This window comes from Borostomias antarcticus (genome assembly GCF_949987555.1).
Source record: "Borostomias antarcticus genome assembly, chromosome: 2".
NCBI classification, from domain to species: domain Eukaryota; kingdom Metazoa; phylum Chordata; class Actinopteri; order Stomiiformes; family Stomiidae; genus Borostomias; species Borostomias antarcticus.
Genome location: NC_140235.1, coordinates 36,459,681 through 36,477,422, shown reverse-complemented (window position 1 = coordinate 36,477,422; position 17,742 = coordinate 36,459,681). Strand labels below are relative to the sequence as shown.

The following is a 17,742-nucleotide window of genomic DNA, read 5'->3' as shown; positions in this document are numbered from 1 at the left end:
TCCCTGGCTCTTACCAGACCGTTGACTACATCGAGCTGACAAGAAATAATTGGACACGCATCAAACACCAGTTACCAATGAAAGCCTTACAGCAAGCGTACTACTGTATGGAGGGTGGGCAAAACTCCATCTACAATGGAGCACATACTACTATATTTACTATACGGTAAATACAAGATGTGAGTCATCACAAATGTAAGCAGTGTTCTCTCACAATGCACAGCAATGCATTCGTTGAGTGTGGCCAATGCTGATTATACTCAACAGCGAGAGGAGAAGGCCGTCATTGAAATTCCAGGACAGTCTCGTCTGTAACTCACTCAAATGGATTGAGGGAGACATGGGCTCCACTGTGACTGGAGAAGTGGTCTTTTTTCGTAAGGGCAGACTTTGGCAAGGGGCCTAAATTTAGTAATGGACAGTGAAAAATGTGGACTGAATTTATATGGTCATTTCAAGCTTCATCCATGTAAATGTGTTGGATGAGTTCGGACCAGAAAACAGAACAGGACAAAAAATGTTACAAAACAAACAAACATGGCGGTAAAGAATCCTCCCCAGATAAGAGGATTTAAAAAATCCTAATGAATTACATGTAGCTTTACACTAAGCCCAGGTTTCGACTCCCCTGAATTGGGAGAGACTGGAATGGAAAATACTGTGGGTGATCAATCCTGCAAATGGATTGTGAGTGTGTGTGTACTGTACGTGTGTGGGTCTGTAAGAAACTTCATTAACACACCTCTCAATTGAAGGTTGAACCCTGTCCAATAGCACTCAGGCACCGGCAGTGTGCATTAGCATGATAAGAGCAAGGTTGACAGACAGTCATAATCATGCATACCACTGAAGATAGCCAGGACCCAGGGGGCTATTAGTGATGGGCATTTAGAAGAGCTACGGAGGACCGGGGAGTTAGATATCTGGCCAATGAGGTTATTAGCTATATAAATGCAGGAGGAAAAAGAACGGTCTGGAATCAGATATCCACATTAGACCTATTAAGATTATTATTATTGTTATTATTATTATTATTAGTAGTAGTAGTAGTAGTATGATTTTATTTTTTAATACATTGCCATTTCACTTCACACTCGATTAGGATTACATACTCCCTTACGATAACATTTTGGAGATAAACGATGACAAAATGGAAGCATTTCTGTGTGAAATACATAAGATGTATTTTCGAAACCTACATATGATAAAGAGACACAAATCACTCAAAGCGGTTCTAAGCTCAGCTCCCGGAGACCACTGCCCCATATAGCTCAGCCAGCCAGTGATGGTGACCCATGTGTTCAGCCTGGCCAGAGGCTCGTCAGTAAACTGACCTGACTAAAGACAGGGCGAGGCAGCTGGTCGGAGTCGGGGGGAATCCTGACTGAGCGTCTCGGATGCGCCCCGCAGCCATATCTTTTCTCTCTCTGCTTTATGGTCTGTGGCCTGGAAAAAAAAAGTCAGGCTCGCTTCGCTAGTTTTCGACTGATCGATTTGGTTCATTGGCGCTCTTATTCAGGCGTCTTCCAGAGACCCAGAGAAAGTCTTTTAAGGTTATCACTCTTTCTAAATCAGCTCAATGTATCATGGTACTGTATATGCTAGTATAGCAAGAAAGTTGTGAAAAGGAAGAAGGTAGGTAATATTCTAAAAAGTTAAATGGAGCTTTCACTAAAAGCCGAGGCCTGCAAACCATAGAAAGAAATTCAATCCATATGTAAAAGTTGTGTAAACCTTACCTCGTGGAGGCAGAAAGCAATTAAAAACAATCTGTGCATAGCAGAAGAATCGCAGAAGTATTCGCAGGGGCTGGTGGCTCCATGTGATAAACTGGCTCAGCGAATGACGAGAGTAAATTCACACGGGTGAATTCGCACAGTGGATCATTAGGTCTTTCTCTTTCCTGTAAAAAGTCCCAGGTGCATTTAATCCCATGCTCTGCATTTAGGTCTCAGACCATTGCCAGATGGGCTGTCAGAGGAGTCTTTATCAGCCAGACTGATAGAGACACAGAAGGGTTGTCTCTCTCAGTCCGAACACGGCAAGGGCAAGAGATACAGTAGTCTGGAGTCTAGGCTCGCACGACAGTTCAGTCCCAGTTAAGTATCCCTCCCTCCCTCCCTCCCTCCCTCCCGTGCACTCTCTCTGTCTCCCCCTCTCTCTCCCCCTCTCTCTCCCTCTGTCTGTCCTCTGGCGACGTGTTCCGCCACAAAGCTAATCTGAAGCTGTGAAAATGCCAGCTCTCACTCTATCTCTCTCCCCTCTCTCCATTCCTCCCTCTCTTCTCTTTTCTCTCCACCTCTTTCATCCGTCCCCTCCCGCTGTGCTCAGTCTTCCCCTCGCTCCCTTTTGACTTCATAACGAAGACGTGCACGACAAACATATTGATCGCCCCCCCTCCCCCACTCACACACACACACAGTCCAATGTCCCAGAAGCCCATGGCCACTTCTGAAGTGTGAGGATCCTCGGTGGGATTCCTGCTTTCATTCATTATATACTGTCCTCTTTGACACTCTTTGTGACTGATTAATGACTCGTCCTAATTCATTACTAGTCTAGTCAGGATGCAGCCTTGTGTCTTAAGTGCCTCCTTATGTACCATAATAAATAATACCTATATGGCTTTCACCTTGATGTCTCCTGTTGCCTTCCGTCCATCTGCGGCCGTTTACACGGCCATTTCAGACCAGTCTGAACAGAGCAATCACCATAATGGAACCTTGCTAGCCCAAGCGCCATGATAACTCCTACCTCATCACTGGACCAGTTAATTATGGGATGGATCTCTCTGCTCTACAGCTGTAACCTGTTTATTATGACCAGGCTTTACTGGGCTCTCTTAACTGGTGGCGAGTGTGTGTGTGGAGGGGGGGGGGGTGATTAATAGAGTTAATCCTCCTATGGCATATGTATACTGTCTATGGTCCAGACCACTATAGAAGGGAGAGGGGAAGAGAAGGACTCAAATAGGCTAACAGGTTCTACCCACCTGCTGTCGGCCTGATCTAAGGGAATGAGAATAAAATTAGCTTGACAGAGAGGTCATTAATTTTGATGTATTCAATTTCTTTCTGGCCCAATTTGGAGATTCAGGGTTCGCTGCTCTCTTAACTCAAATACACGAGCGCGGAGCAACCTCCAAGTCCAACTCTTAACATGTGAAGTCACGATGGGTTTGGACAGTGCTTCCTGGCCAATTATCTCTGCAAATATGATTGCCCCCTTACCTTACTACCATACAGTTTTATGTTTCTGTATGTGCAGCCCTCTCGTCTGCTACCCTTCTCCTACTCCCCAGTGAGAACAGATATATCACAAGATAAAGCATGCCCTACATTTTGCTCTACAAATACGCAAAAAAGGGATAAACACTGAAGCTGTACTTCTGAATTCTCTCTCTCTTTCCCTACTCTTCATCTCTCCCTCTCTCTCATTCAGCTGTTTCAACTCTCCCCCAGGCTCAACTCACCACTCCATTAGCTCAGGCACGGCAGAGGGACAAGGAGGGATAGGGGGATGAGCAGGGCACTGAACTCTGTAGTAGACTAAGTAAAAAGTGTTCCCATGTGGTAAAACATTTCCTCGATTACCAAATAGACAGACATATATCAAAAGCACAAGGCAATGTAGCTATGAGTGGTCCTCTGTGGTGTGTGTGTGTGTGAGAGGGTGCTGCTACGAGTGAACAATACGTTCATGCAAATTATGCATCTCGCTGCCACTCCTTGATGTGCAGCCCTGCAAAGGGAAGCCAGACCTTCACCACACAATTACACAGCACACTGACAAGAGGTGAAATTAACTGGAGCAAGTTGGAGAGAGAGAGAGAGAGAGAGAGAGAGAGAGAGAGAGAGAGAGAGAGAGAGAGAGAGAAAGCGGGTGGGCGAAGCAGAGAGTAAAGGCTGTACATTTTCTAGACTGTTAATAATGAACTGCTCTGAAGACAACATGGAAAGAGCAGAGCGTGTTATCTCAAACTACCATCGAGGTGAAACTCAACCAATCCAAGGGTGGCCAGGACAACAGAAAAACAGTGGGATGTTAAAAAGAAAAAAAAAAAGAAAAAAAGAGGCAAAAGGGGTTTGTGAACATTGGAACCAGGTATTGAGGTATTGGAAAAGACCGCGGTTAGCTGAAAAAAACCTCCTACCTCTCGGAGTTGAGCCCTGACTTTGTTGATGGCCTTGAGCCAGCGTACTCCAGATGGGGTGAGGGGCAATGATCCCTTAGGTCCTTTATCAGGGGACCTGGGTACAAAGTGTACAGGGGGAGGGTAGGGGAGAGACAGACATCAACTTTAGTTCCATTCAATGTTTAGAATCGAAAAACTTGACTGCATGGGATATCATCATGGTCTTCTAAATAAATTCACTTCTAAGAGCAACAAATTACCTTGGCGTGTTACTCATCACTGAGCCATTTAAGCCCTTCCCTACGTCCGATGAGGGTTTGCACATCTCACTCTCCCCAGCAGTTGAGCGTCTATTGTTTGGGACGTGGCCATTGGAGGGATCCTGACCATTGGTCGAGAGGTGGTGCGCGGAGCTGTGGTAGGAGTGGAAGGACTCTTCCAGCTCACACCCACCTACGCTCTCCTGGCCTGTCTCGCTAAGCTGGGAGCTGTTCTGGCTGAGGTTCCCAGACGACCCGAAGCGACTACTTCCCACTGGACTGAAGACGTGAAAGAGGCGTGAGGAAGAGACTTCATGTTAGAATGTTTGTCATTATTGTGATTCATTTGAACGGCATCACTCTAGATGATGAGAAAGAAACATTATTCAGACTAGAGTATAGGCTCTTCTACATGATTCTGTCTAGCATTTCTGTACAGTATCATGTCATTCTAAATGGGTATAAATAACCTAAATGGGCAATTCTGTAACCTAAATGGGTAGTTTTGTTTCCTCCAACCTTGAGGGAAAAGAACTACCAATTTCGGTTATTCCTTGGGTTTGGTTGTGATCAGTACATCACCAGACAAAATACAACACGCGTAAAGGGGGCATAGTCATGCTTGTGTCAGCTGATATTATTAGGATTACATACTTAAATTATGTGTAGGACTTGTCATTGTAACTGACACAGAAGACGGAATCACAGAAAAACTTAACAGGGCAAGTTTTTCCCGCTATTTCCGTAATTCCATCTTCCGTGTAGGGAAGCAGCTACACTGATGGTGATTTTAAACCCAGATAATTGAAGTTGTATTTAATCCAAATAATATCAACTGAAACAAGCGTGACTGTGCACCTTTAAACACAACATTCTATATAGCACAAACAATAGCACAATGCTACTGTACATGAAAGCACAGATAAAGCACACACAAAACAGAATGTATAGGGTGGACTGCAGAGCTGGACTGGGGTTACTCTCCCCAAAATATCAATGCATCATAAATGGTGTTTGAGGACCACCATTTATTATGCTTCTTCTACTGGCCTTTTTGCACTCAAATGGTCCTTCTTGGACTGGTTTTCCAGCTGCATGACAGAGGTGGGATCTGCGGAGGGGGGTGGCTCTACAAGGTTTTCCTTCTCCTTTTGGGACAGGGAGGCTGCAGGATCTACCTCGGGTGTGGAGATGCATATCTGGGGTTTTGCTAAGTCATCAGTCGGACCTACCGATTCCTGCATGGGTGGCTTTTCCCCACTTTGACCACTTGTGTCCTTGATAAGCTTGTCATTAGGTTTGGGTTGAGTGGTAACAACAGGTGCGGCTTGTGGCTTGGGAGGTTCTGTTTGCCATGGGAAGCTGAATCTTGCCCCAAACATTGAGGCTGTGGGAGGCTCATGCTTTGCTGCAGCAGGCTTCTCTTCTTGAAACAGGCCTGTAGATAGTGTTTTGAATCCTGATAACAGACCGCCACCTCCTTCTGTTTGCGGCATTGAAGGAAGACCTTTGGGAATTGTGGGAGGAGTTGAAAATAGGGAGCCAAGGGATTTTCCAGCATCACTAGATCCAGACATGAAACCAAACATGGACATTGTAGGGGGTGGTTCTGCAGTCTTTGGCAATTGATCTGATGGGGGAACCCGCTGCACACATGCTGCTGATGGGGCTGATTTATCTGTAGCCTTACTTCCTTGTTCTCCCTCAATTAGCACAGGCTCCTCATGTATTACCTCTCCATATACAGATATAGCCTTTTCATTTACAGAAATGTCTGCGATGGCCCCCACCTCAGATATAGAAGTGGCTAAGGGAGCAGTTTGAGCAAATAGCCCAGTAGGTGCTTTATTTTCTGCCTGGCCTGAGCCAGATTCTGATAGAACCTGTTTGTCAAGTGAACCCGTGTCCGCAATTGTAGGAGGTACTTTGGAAGTGCTTTCAGTTTTAAGCTCTGGTTGAGGTGAGGTGGCACGGGCTGAGATGGGATCAGTTGCTTTGGATTCAGTTGGCTTGGGTGGCTCAGTTGTTTTGAACATTCCGAAGAGATCACTTTTCAGAGAATCTGTTGGGAGGCTGGTAGGTAAGCTTGTAGGGAGACCAAAAAGAGAGGTTTTCTGTTGTGCTTGAGGGCCTGGGGCAGGAGTAGGAGACAGTTTGAAAAAGGAGGACTGAGCTTGTGAGAAAAAGCCTCCAGCAGAGGGTGTAGAAGATGCGGCTGGACTAGAGAACATCTTTGACATGAAGCCAGAGACTACGTCAGCTGAGGTGTCTAGAACAGATTTCTCTGGCTCAGGAGGTTTCTGTTGCCCTTCTACACCAGGCATCACTGATTGTCCAGCAGGCTGTGCCTCCTCGGTTGTGGGCTGGATTTGATTCTGATTACTCACTGGAGGTTCTGCTTTAGTCGGCTGTTCTGGTATTGCTGATTGATCTGATGTCACAGGAATTTGCCCTTCTTTAGGTTGATTATCCACAGCAGTAGCAGGAATATTGTCAATGTCTTGGCCTTGAGCTGCTACAGCAGTCTTGTCAGTATGTTGGGTCACTGGTTCCTGCAGTTGAGCTGTCCCATCTGGCTGACTCGGCGCCTGAGACAAAGAAACAGAGGCTGCATCCCCTGGCCCTTTGCTTTTGAGGGTGCCATCTCCTGAAGTACTGTCAGATGCAGCTGTCAACACTTTATTTTCCTCTGTGGGTTTTGGTGCAGCTGTTGATGTTTTACTATCCTCTGGGGGGTTCACTGTAGCTGTAGGAGCTGCTGCTGGAGTGGGCCCTCCAAACATAGAGAGTAAGCCTTTCCCAGGCATCTCTTTAGTGGCAGAGGCCCCAGGTAAAATACCTCCCGATATAGATCCACCAGTCTGAGGAGTAGAAGCTTGAGGAGCAGAACCTCCAAACATGCCTCCCAATAGTGACCCTCCAGTCTGAGGAGTTTGGGAAGATGGCCCCCCAAACATCCCCCCTAATAATGACCCACCAGTTTGCGGAGCTGTGTTCTGGGTTGTTGTTGCACCTCCAAACATGCCACCTAATAAAGACCCACCCGTTTGTGGAGCAGACTGCGGAGCAGACCCTCCAAACATACTACCTAATAATGACCCACCAGTCTGAGGAGCAGTCTGAGCAGCTGACGCTCCAAACAAACCTCCCAAAAAGGATCCTGCTGTTTGAGGAGCCGCAGTCTGGGAGGCAGCACCACCAAACATTCCCCCGAATATAGAGCCCGCAGTCTGTGGGGCAGCAGATGAAGGAGTAGTGCCTCCAAACATGGAGAATAATCCTTGTGCTGCTGGCTCTTTAGGGGCAGAAGGTCCAGGCACAGGTCCTGGAGGAAGGGCTTCTGGCTGACCCATTGGAGGGGCTCCAGGCTGACCCGTTGGAGGGGCTCCTGGCTGACCCACTGGAGGGGCTCCTGGCTGACCTATTGGAGGGGCCCCTGACTGAGCAGAAGGGGCAGCAGGTGCCTGTCCAGCACTTGGCTCAGGAGTGGGTCCAGAGAACATTGAAAATAAACCTTTTCCTGGCATTTCCTTTGGTCCAGAAGAGCCTGACATAAGTCCTCCCAGAATAGATCCAGCCTGTGCGGGTGCAGTCTGTAGTCCTGATCCACTGAACATCGACAGTAACCCTGATGCTGGCGGTTCCCCTGAGGCTGGTGGTTCTTTAGGTGGGACAGTGGTGGACTCTTTAGTTGCATCTGCATTTACACCCTCAAGGACAGCACACTCTTTAGAAGCTGATGTTGTAGTCAAAGTAGCATCAGTGGTTGGGGCAGTCTGAGGTTCAGTAGACTGAGGACTAACCCCACTCAGCACTGACATTAGACCTTTGCCTAGCATTTCATTGGAACTGGATGTTCCAGAGAGAATGCTGCCCAAAACAGATGAAGATGGAGAAGGGCCTTGTTGGGGACTAGTAGAATTGAACATCGAAAGTAGGCCTTTAGTTGGTGGTTTGTTAGATGGGGCAGTATCAAATAAAGTTGATTCAGTTGCTGAAGTTCCGGGGGCAGATGAGTCTGGAACCAGCCCTGATGGAGCAGGGGGTTGTGGGGGGCTGGGGCCACTAAACATTGAAAGTGAACCCTTTGCGGGATTTTCACTGTTAGCTGAGCCACTCAGAATTCCCCCAAGTATAGAGCTAGCTGGTGGTTGAGTTTGTGGTGAAGCCTGTGCTGGACTAGCACCACTGAGCACTGGGGGTTCTGTGGGTGGAACATGTCCTGAGGGTGTAGATTCAGTTGAGGAACCAGTTTGGTTTTGAACTGGTTTGGGTGACTGGCCTGGTTGCCCTTGTTGGGCTGGCTGTGCACTGGGTGCAGTTGTTGGTGGTTGTGGACTTGAACTGCCAAACATAGATAATAGACCTTTAGCAGGACTTTCATTTGTGCCAGATGAGCTAGAAAGAATGCCTCCAAGAATAGAACCTGTTTGGGCTGATGAAGGTTGTGGACTGGGCCCACCAAACATGGAGAGTAGTCCTCTTCCTGGAGGCTCTTGAGATGGATCAGTCCCCTGCAAATTCCGCGTATTGGGTTCAGACTGAGGTGGAGGCTGTGGAGAACTTGGGCCAGAGAACATGGAGAGGAAGCCTTTAACAGTTAGTTCTGGTTGAGGAGCTGTTTGTTGAGAGGACGATTGAGGTGGTGGCTGAGGTGTACTTGGTCCAGAAAACATGGAGAGGAAGCCTTTAACAGTTGGTTCTGGCAGAGGAGCTGGCTGAGGAGCTGCTTCCGGTGGGCATGTTTGAGGTGAGGGCCTGTTTAGAGGACCAGATTGAGGTGGAGCCTGCTGAGGAGTGGATCCACCAAACAGGGATAACAGCCCTGAAACAGGAGTTTCTTCTTTGCCAGCAGTAGCAGGTGTTGTTGTTCCAGAGAGCATATCCCCAAGAGCCCCAAACAACCCACCAGATGGTTTAGGGGGTGGCTCCTGTTTGGTCTGTCCTGTGGGTGGCATTGTCTGTGATCTGCCAGGGGTGGTGACAGCGCTAGAACTGGGAGGAAACACTTGTGACATGCTTTTACCTGGTTGCTGACCATAAGGTGGCTGTGGGATCAAACTCTGACCAAAACCATCCATTGTTTGTTGTTTCTGTAGGCCACTAGGCCTTGCCGAGGGTGCCCGAGAGCTCTCTGTACCACTGGGCTTTGGTTGTGGTTGCTGTGAAGGAAGAGGCTCTACACTAAATAAGCTGCCTATGGATCCAAATAGACTAGAAACTCCTGTGCCTTCTTTATTTGGGGTGGCGCTGCCTGGTACACTAGCAATGGAGCCAGTTGTTCCTTGTGTCACAGTGGATTTAGGGGGTTCTGGCTTTGGCTCCTCTATTCCTACAGCCGACTTGAAAAAGCTGATGAATCCTGCCTGTGGTTCAGCAGGTTTTTCCACAGGTTTCTCGGCTGGTTTCTCAGGGGTAATCTGCGGTGGTTCGGGTGATACCGACTTGTTCAGTGGATCCAATGAGCCTACAGACCTTGATGCGACAGTGGGCAGTGTTGGTGGAGCGGACTGTTGGGCCATTGTTGCTTGCCTCACAAGCCTAGGTTTTGGTGCTGCTGCCTGTAACTGAGCAGTGGGCCGGCTCATCTGTGCTGGGGGTGTGGGTAAAATTCTAGAAGAGGATGCAGCTGGCCTCTGCATCTGTTGGGTTACATGTTGAGGCTGAGTTGTAGCACGAGGATCCTCCTTTATGATCTTTGACTTCAGACTCTGCAAACCTGATGACAGAATACTTTTGGCTTGCTGGTCTGGAACCGCAGTCTCAGTTCCAGGTGATTTACTTTGAGCATGAGAGGTTATTGGAGACCTTAAGCCAGTTCCTTTGTTTGAGTCCGCCTCTGAGGTTTTGCTGACGAATGAGGAAATAAAAGATGATATCTTCTTGACTTGACGATTGGGTTGTTCCTGTCCAGGGCTCACTCTTTTCCTCCATTCCTCCTCGGTTGTGTCATCTACATGCATGATTTTGACTCCCGATGAAGAGCGGTGCCGAGGTTGACGATGCTGGTCCCAGTCATGCAAGCGCTGCTGGGTGGAGTCTGTGGTGGGGGTAGAATGAAGGGAGATGGCAACCTTTTGAGCTAAAAGTGCTTTCATTTCCTGATTGTTCCAATGAAGGCCTGTAGGATAACCATTATGACAAGAAAGGTCCATAACCTCCGTGTAAGGATCCTGATGGACATAGTTTTGTCTAGAATCCATCCTGACTTTGTTGAGTCTATAATCTGAGAAATTGAAAGGTTGTTCTCTCTGCCCATGGAAGGAGCTTTCAAACATCTGTGAGAAACGCTCCAGGTTTAAATTCATGATTTGGTTTCCTTTCCTGTATGCAGCAGATAAATCGAGGGGGGCATTGAGGAGTTGTGGATCACCCTGATCTTGACCAGGGAGCCAGAGGAGCTCATCCTCATTGTAGAGAGGAATTTTAAAGCCACACACTGTAACCATTTCATTGCATAGCCATGCACTGGGGAAGTTGTCAGGCTGCTGCCCATTTTCCCAAGACCCTTGCTCAGGGGCACAGGCATATACATTTTCACCTGCAGCATCTGTGAGCAGAGCATAAATGTATTCATGATCAGTGTAGACAAAATAGCCACAATCGCCATCATCAGCTGGCCACCACATCCCTTGCTCTAAAAGGGCAAGCCACTGTTGATACCATTCTGTCTCTTCCAGGTACATGATATCTTCCATTTCTCCATTGATGGCATGATGGTAATTGCGATCAATTGGCTTCCTAAAATTATACTGGCTTTGATTAATAATATTTTGGGATTGTTGAGCGCTACCATAATGCCAATTAGCTGAATAAGACAGGCTTGGAGCAGTTTCCTCATAATAACCCTCATGGTAAGCCACACCACTGACGCTGCCTTCATTAAATGAATGCCGTTTGCCAAATCTATCAATTCCCTGTTTCGTACTCAGGTTCAATGCACCCTCTTCTTCGGCATTGTACTCTTGGTGTCCTAAGTCATCAGAGCTGTTCCATAGTTTCTTCTTGGCATGATTGCTGTTAAAATGTCTTGGTGCCCAAAGCCGGTCCAGTCCTGGTTCATTCTGCTCTGGGTTGTAGTTGACTGCCTGCCATGCTTGTGGTGGGTCATATTGGTGCTGTGCGTTGATATTTGTGGAGCCCCAGGGTAGAGAGGAGCTTTGATATAATGCACTGTCTGACGGGTGTCTGTAGCCCAGATCACCTGGCTGTTGATAAGTCTGTGGTTGATTTTGAAACTGCTGCCATATAGCAGATTCTTGCATCCACTGATTTTCACCATAACTAGAATGGATTCCATATGAGCACAGTTGATTTTGGTCATCTTGCCCAGTAAATACATAAGATGACTGATTACATCCACCACGATATTGTCGGAATGGCATCGCTGCACTATTTGAGTGTCCATGTAAATAAGGATAAAGGCTCTCTGCACTATACGCTGAGGGCATTGGGTGGTGAAGTGTCGAGAGAGAACCAGGGTAGGATGAAAACTGTGATAAATTACCTGTACTGTTTGAGATGTAGGATGCTCTATTCTGAGGAGACCTTGCAAAAGTTTCCGGAGTTCTTAAGTCTAAACTATTTGTGTCAAAAGAGGCAGGAGCACTTTCAAAAGCATGCATGTTCTGTCTTGGAAGAAAGCGACCAAGAACACTTCTTCCCTTGCCTTCTCTTTCAGCTTCAGAGGTGGTATCTGCTGCACTGTTTTTTGGTCCAGTTTTAAACATGCCTGAAAGCAACCCTGGCGAGCTGCTAGGAACAGGTAATGTATTCTGTTTTTCATTCTGAACAGAAGTGTCTGCTTGCTTATGAGTGGAGGTTCCCTCCATTGTATTCTTGTTGAATAGTGCTGATAGAAAGCCTTGTTGAATAGGTGGCTTTCGGTCTACTTCAGCAGGGTGTACAACATGGGGAGGTTGTTGTGACCCAATTTGTGTAGATGGTTGAGATTGTTGTGGAGTCTGCCTGGCGGCAGTATTTGTGTTGGCCCTCTGATGCTGTGTTTGCATGGGTGGTGGGACCTGCTTGATGGAGTCAACATCGGCAGAGGACTTGGTTAACTTGCTGAACAGACCTGAGAGAACAGTCTGGCCAGTCGTCTCTTGTTGTGTCTGAGGGGTCTGGTGGTGTGGTGTGGGTAACTCGGCCCCTCTTTCTTGGATGAGTGGTGTCTGCTGTTGGTTAGGCACATTCTCTGTGGAGGGTTTAAATATCCCAGAAAGTAGACCACCAGCTTGACGTGGTTGCTGGGATGAAACATCTGGTGATTGATTATGACCTTGCATCTGTTGGTCCTGCCCTCTCTGCAACTGATGGCTAGACCGACTAGGAGTGGTTCCCTGTTGCCGAGTAGCTGGGGGCTGATTGGTTGAAATATTGCCCGCAGAGTTAAACTTGAAGAGTCCAGATAGAAGATTGCCTTGTTCAGTATGAGATTTCTGGAGTGGAAAAGTTTGTTGTCTTGTATAGCTTGGCCTATTTGTCTGTGGTTGCTGCTTATCTAGATTACTCGGTGGTCTAGCCCTGAGCGAGGGACCACAATTTGGACCTTGAATATTCTGTCGGCTGAAATTCGTCTGGTTATCTGGATCACCTGTTTGTTGTTGTAGGGGTTGAGTAGCTTGATCGTTTGAAACATTGTCAGAGGATGCTAGTTTAAACAGCCCAGACAGTAGACCCCTTTGTTGGCGAGGTGGTTGTTGGGCTGGGTTTGATGTCTGCTGTTGACTGGGAAGCATACTCTGCTGTTGAGCCTGGGGAGGTTGAACATTTGATGCAACATTTTCTGAGGGCGAAAACCTCAGTAACCCTGACAGAAGACCCCCCGGCTGAGAGGGGGGAGATGCACTTTGTTGTGGGGGAGGCTGCTGTTGAGGTAACTGTTGGGGATTGCTGGCTCTAGGAGGGTGATTGCTTTGGGGAGTCTGCTGAGGTGGGTTTCCAGATATGTCACTTGCAGAACCAAATTTGAGAAGCCCAGAGAGCAGCCCTCCTTGTTGGGGTTGACTAGAGCCAATATGTGATGCATGTTCTGTGGAACTGGCTTTAAAAAGACCTGTCAAAAACCCTTGAGGTTCAGGCTCAGGGGCTGCTGGCCTCAGATTTGGCATTTGTTGATGTTGTGGACCAGGGGGCATTTGGTCTTGATGGGACCACCGTTGACCATTGGCAATATTTGGATCTGAACCATATGGAGCTGGAGGGGTGTTTTGAGATGGTGCAGGCTCATTTGAAGCTGGTTTGAACAGGTTGGAGAACCACCCTGTCTCATTGTTTCCCTGTGGCTGTGTTCCAGGGACGGCACCCAAGTTATGTAGTTGAGGGTTTGAAGTGCCAGGATTCATGCCTGATCTTGATGGTGCTACAGGGTATGATTGGATAGGTTGTTGTGTGCTTTTGGAGGCACTAACATCTTCACCAGATGCAAATTTCAGGAACCCAGACAACATTCCTCCCTCTGTTTTAGGGGGCTGCTGGGAAGAAACATTTTCAGAGGAGAGGAAAGGTAGTTTTATATTACTGCTTAAGGAGGGGTCCTCTGCTGGCTTCTCCAACCTAACATCTTCAGCTGACCTAAATACAGGATATACTGTGATAGGCGGGGGTCCCTGAGGGGGAGCATGAGCAATTGGGGCAATTAAAGAGCTTAACGATTTCTTAAAAGGGCTGAAGAACCCTGTATTCACGGGTCCCGTTTGGCCAATGGGCTTCCCAGCCCCTGAACTTGGCACATTTTCTCTTGGGCCAGTCATATTGTTAGGCGTTCTATACACTCCTATTCCTTGAGTGTCAAGTGGTTTATCGTGTGATGTACTCCTGGCTTTATCAAGTCCTCTGCCTCCTTGACTAGTCCTGGATGGATCACACGCCTGCACACATTTCTCCTCCCAGTGGGTATGGTCTTGAGATCCCTCTCTAAAGCCACTCAATCCAGGGCATGGTTTTACCTCAGTGGAGTCCACTACTTCATTCCCAGAGAACAGCTTTAAAGGGTTAATTTTTCCTAAAACAGAGTTGCCAACCGGGGTTTGTTGTTTAGGTGTAAACTCATGGACATTATTAGTATCTGTACTGTTCTGACTCTCTGTTCTAATGTCTGTGTTTGTCTGTCTATGGTCTTGCGTTTTAGCATCAGGCGGTTGGAAAGGCAGCAGAGAATTGAAAGATAATCTTTTGCCAGGGCTAGTTTCTACTGGAGATACTACAGCTACAGGTGCAGTGCTGGTTGACCTCGGAATAAAGGAAAACAGCTTGGATATGCCAGACTGCGTTGCTGGTGTAGATGGCGCCTCTTTAGTGTGTGCTGGTGAAGAACTGGGCGGCTTTGGGGCTGAACTCACTTTATCTGTGAAGGAACTGAACAAGGAGGTCACAGCATTCTTCACCCCAGATATTCCCTGATCAGGAGGAGCCGGAGTCTGGCTCTCCTCCCTTGAGGCGCTGCTCGGATCCTCTCCAACAGACTCCGTTTTCATGCTGCCCTGGGACGATAGCCTGGATTTGCTCGATTTCGGAAGAGAGCCGTACTTGCTTATCTCCTCTTCTTTTTCCGCCAGGTACTCAGACACCGTTTCAACTAAACACTGGAGCTCATCCATGGGATCTACAAACTCATCACTAGGCTCCTCCACTGGGGATAGCATAGCCTCTGGAGCCCATCCGCCCAACAACCCCATCCCGCTCTTTTTATCCCGGTAACTCTGGGGTTTTTCCATGTGACCTCCGTAGGATGAAGAGTACCTGCTTTTGCCATGGGCCCTTCCGTTCTCAGAGTAAACAGCCTCCGCCAGAGAAGCCATCTCCTCCAGCTCCTCCTCTGATCCCATGGAGTAGTGCAGTTCCTCAGAACCCTCAGAGTCGTCGTACTCATAGCCTTCCCTTAGTCTGGCCGCCTCCTCCTCCTGATACACCACATAGTTCTCCAAGGTGTTCTCTAGCTCCAAGGTGTTCTCTAGTTTGTTTTTAGCCCACATCCTAGTCTTGTAGAGAAGCCCGTTCTTGTAGGGTTTGAGGCACGGCTTCATCTGCTCCTCCTCTTTCTCCAGCTCAGCCACTCGACACAGCACCAGTTCCCCCCTCACCTGACGGAGCAGTGAAAGGTCAGGGGGAAAGGGTTTGTCTGGCTGGGCGTCTGCTCCTCTGAAGGTTAACCCTCCAGGGTCCCGTATCTTTTTCTTCCTCCGTCGATCGATGGTGTCATAGGCCTCTGGGTAGGTGGCTGTGGAGATGCCGGTACGTTTAGTGGTTTGACAGAGAGAGCTGCCTGGGGGTTTGAGGCTGCCTCTCCTCGTGCCGGGGGTAACATCCTTGCCGCTCTCCTCCCCATCCAGGAACTGGCTCAGTTGACTTCTCCCCTCTACTTTATATTTGCTCTCCCAATCATCCACACCCATGCCAGAATCTACAGGAATGATTCTGACCCTGCCTCTCTGGTTTAGGGATCTAACGTACATAAGGGGAGGAATTGAATAAGGTAGTGGAGTAGGACAAGGGCGAGAAAAGAGGCGAAAACAGAAAAGGAAGAAATGCAAACAGTTTCAAAGTGAAACGAGTGCAAATTAAGACAAAGGCAACATGAAAGTGACAGTGACGTTAGCATTACATACATTCAAAATAAGCAATTTTTTTCCCATAGAAAATTGAGAAACTCTGTCTCTGTATTCTCACAAGATAAACGTTTTGATTCTTGTCAGCAGTTTGATTCTAACAGGGTCCTTAAGGCCCAAACTGTACATGACAACATACTGTATAATAAACTAAGTTTAGTGTGATGTGAACAAACAGCCAAGTTCCACAAAACAATGAAAATAAATAAACAAAAAACGACTAGCATTTTCCGGCTGTAATCCCATTCCTCTTTTCTCATTTTATGGAATTATCCGGATCAGCTTGCTATCTGTCCACACAGACAGATTTACAGCAATCTCACAGAGCCACACACTCTGCAGCAACACACAAGTGTAAGAGAGAGAGAGAGAATTCCATCTTGGCATATTTCCAAACAGTTTGAGAGTATTTTCACATTTTTCCATCTATTTCATCCTAACAAAATACGCTGCGTTTACAAAAGCATCTACCTTCAGCTAAATTAACTGGGCAGTAAAACAATATTTATACCACAGAAAATACACTACAGACTGTAGTTGAACCAATTGAACCTTCAGTCACTAGGGCAACAACTTTGCCAACTTTGCAACTATTGTTTTGAATATGAACATTCCATGAAATGGTCAATAACAAGGCTATAACACGGCTATGTACAGAATGAAGGTAACTAGCATTTTCAGTGGGATGCCCTTTTTTAGTGCTGTGATCAAACGAAAGGCACTACACCACTTCATGCCAAGCAATCATTAACATTCAGTAACAAAGTAACTGAACCCACGCAGCAAAATATCTCTCTTGCACTGACAAAAAGGACATCTGGCTAATGTCTCCCACAGGAGAGAGGATGTCCCTAGCCTGGTGAAGCCGCTGAATGAACTACAGACTGTGACGCCGAGGCCCGCTAAACAAACACGCTAAGCTTCAGCCAAGTCAGACGGCTTCCAAGAGCTTTCAGCAACTCTATTCCTGTCCTATCTATGGCCCTTCTCCCTGTGTGTCAACAGTCGATTGTGAATAAGAGTGCATTGTTGTGCTTATGCATACTGTCTTGTGTGTGACTGTACTGTATAGTGTGTGTGTGTGTGTGTGTGTGTGTGTGTGTGCGTGTACCTGCTCCCTCGGTGGCCACGGACGTCAATGTCATAGCTGTGTAAGGAGTCCGTGTAGGACTGCCGGTCGCCTATGGGGTACTGGTGCATGGAGGAGTTGGGCTGGGCCGTGGTGTGGAAGCGCGGGGGCAGGCTGTTGCTCTCACTGCGGTAGTCACTGTCCCGGTCATCCAGAGCGCTGTCAAGCTCCTCTAAGGCTGTTGGGCGGACAAAAGGAGAAGATCAACAAATACAGGCATCAACGACGACTAGCGATTATCGAATTCCAAATCTCTACAAAAGTCCTGTAGATGCCAAAACAAATAAACCTCACACACTAAGAGAATGATGCACTGTCTCACTGGTGCCCATGGTGATCTATGTATTAGAAACAAACCAAGATGATTCATAAAGACTGGGATGAGGGCACCTCAGGTACAAGGGAGGTTAAAGGGTTAAGGGTCATGCCCGTTCTAACGACCGTTCAGACCCTATTAATGCATAGAACCCCGCATAAAGGAAAACTGAAGCGGAAAAGAAAACGGAGTGCTAAAACCGCCTTCATACAGTACGTACAGTAGCTAACTCCTAATGCATTCACAAGGGCCCCGCCAAAAGAGAGGCATGTAGAGTCAGTGTAGCCAGCTGG

The 17,742-nt window shown here is 47.4% G+C and overlaps 1 protein-coding gene across 1 annotated transcript in view; it reads right to left on the bottom strand.

The window, feature by feature from the left end:
* The window catches only part of unc13bb (unc-13 homolog Bb (C. elegans)), a 75,788-nt gene that overhangs the window by 37,545 nt on the left and 20,501 nt on the right, over nt 1-17,742 (bottom strand). Inside the window, exons 8-10 of the mRNA XM_084459987.1 lie at nt 17,116-17,311; nt 4,396-4,674; nt 4,154-4,250 (exon numbers count right to left, since the gene is read on the bottom strand). Of these exons, the coding sequence (XP_084316113.1) occupies nt 4,154-4,250; nt 4,396-4,674; nt 17,116-17,311 (572 nt within the window). The remainder of the gene's footprint in view (nt 1-4,153; nt 4,251-4,395; nt 4,675-17,115; nt 17,312-17,742) is intronic.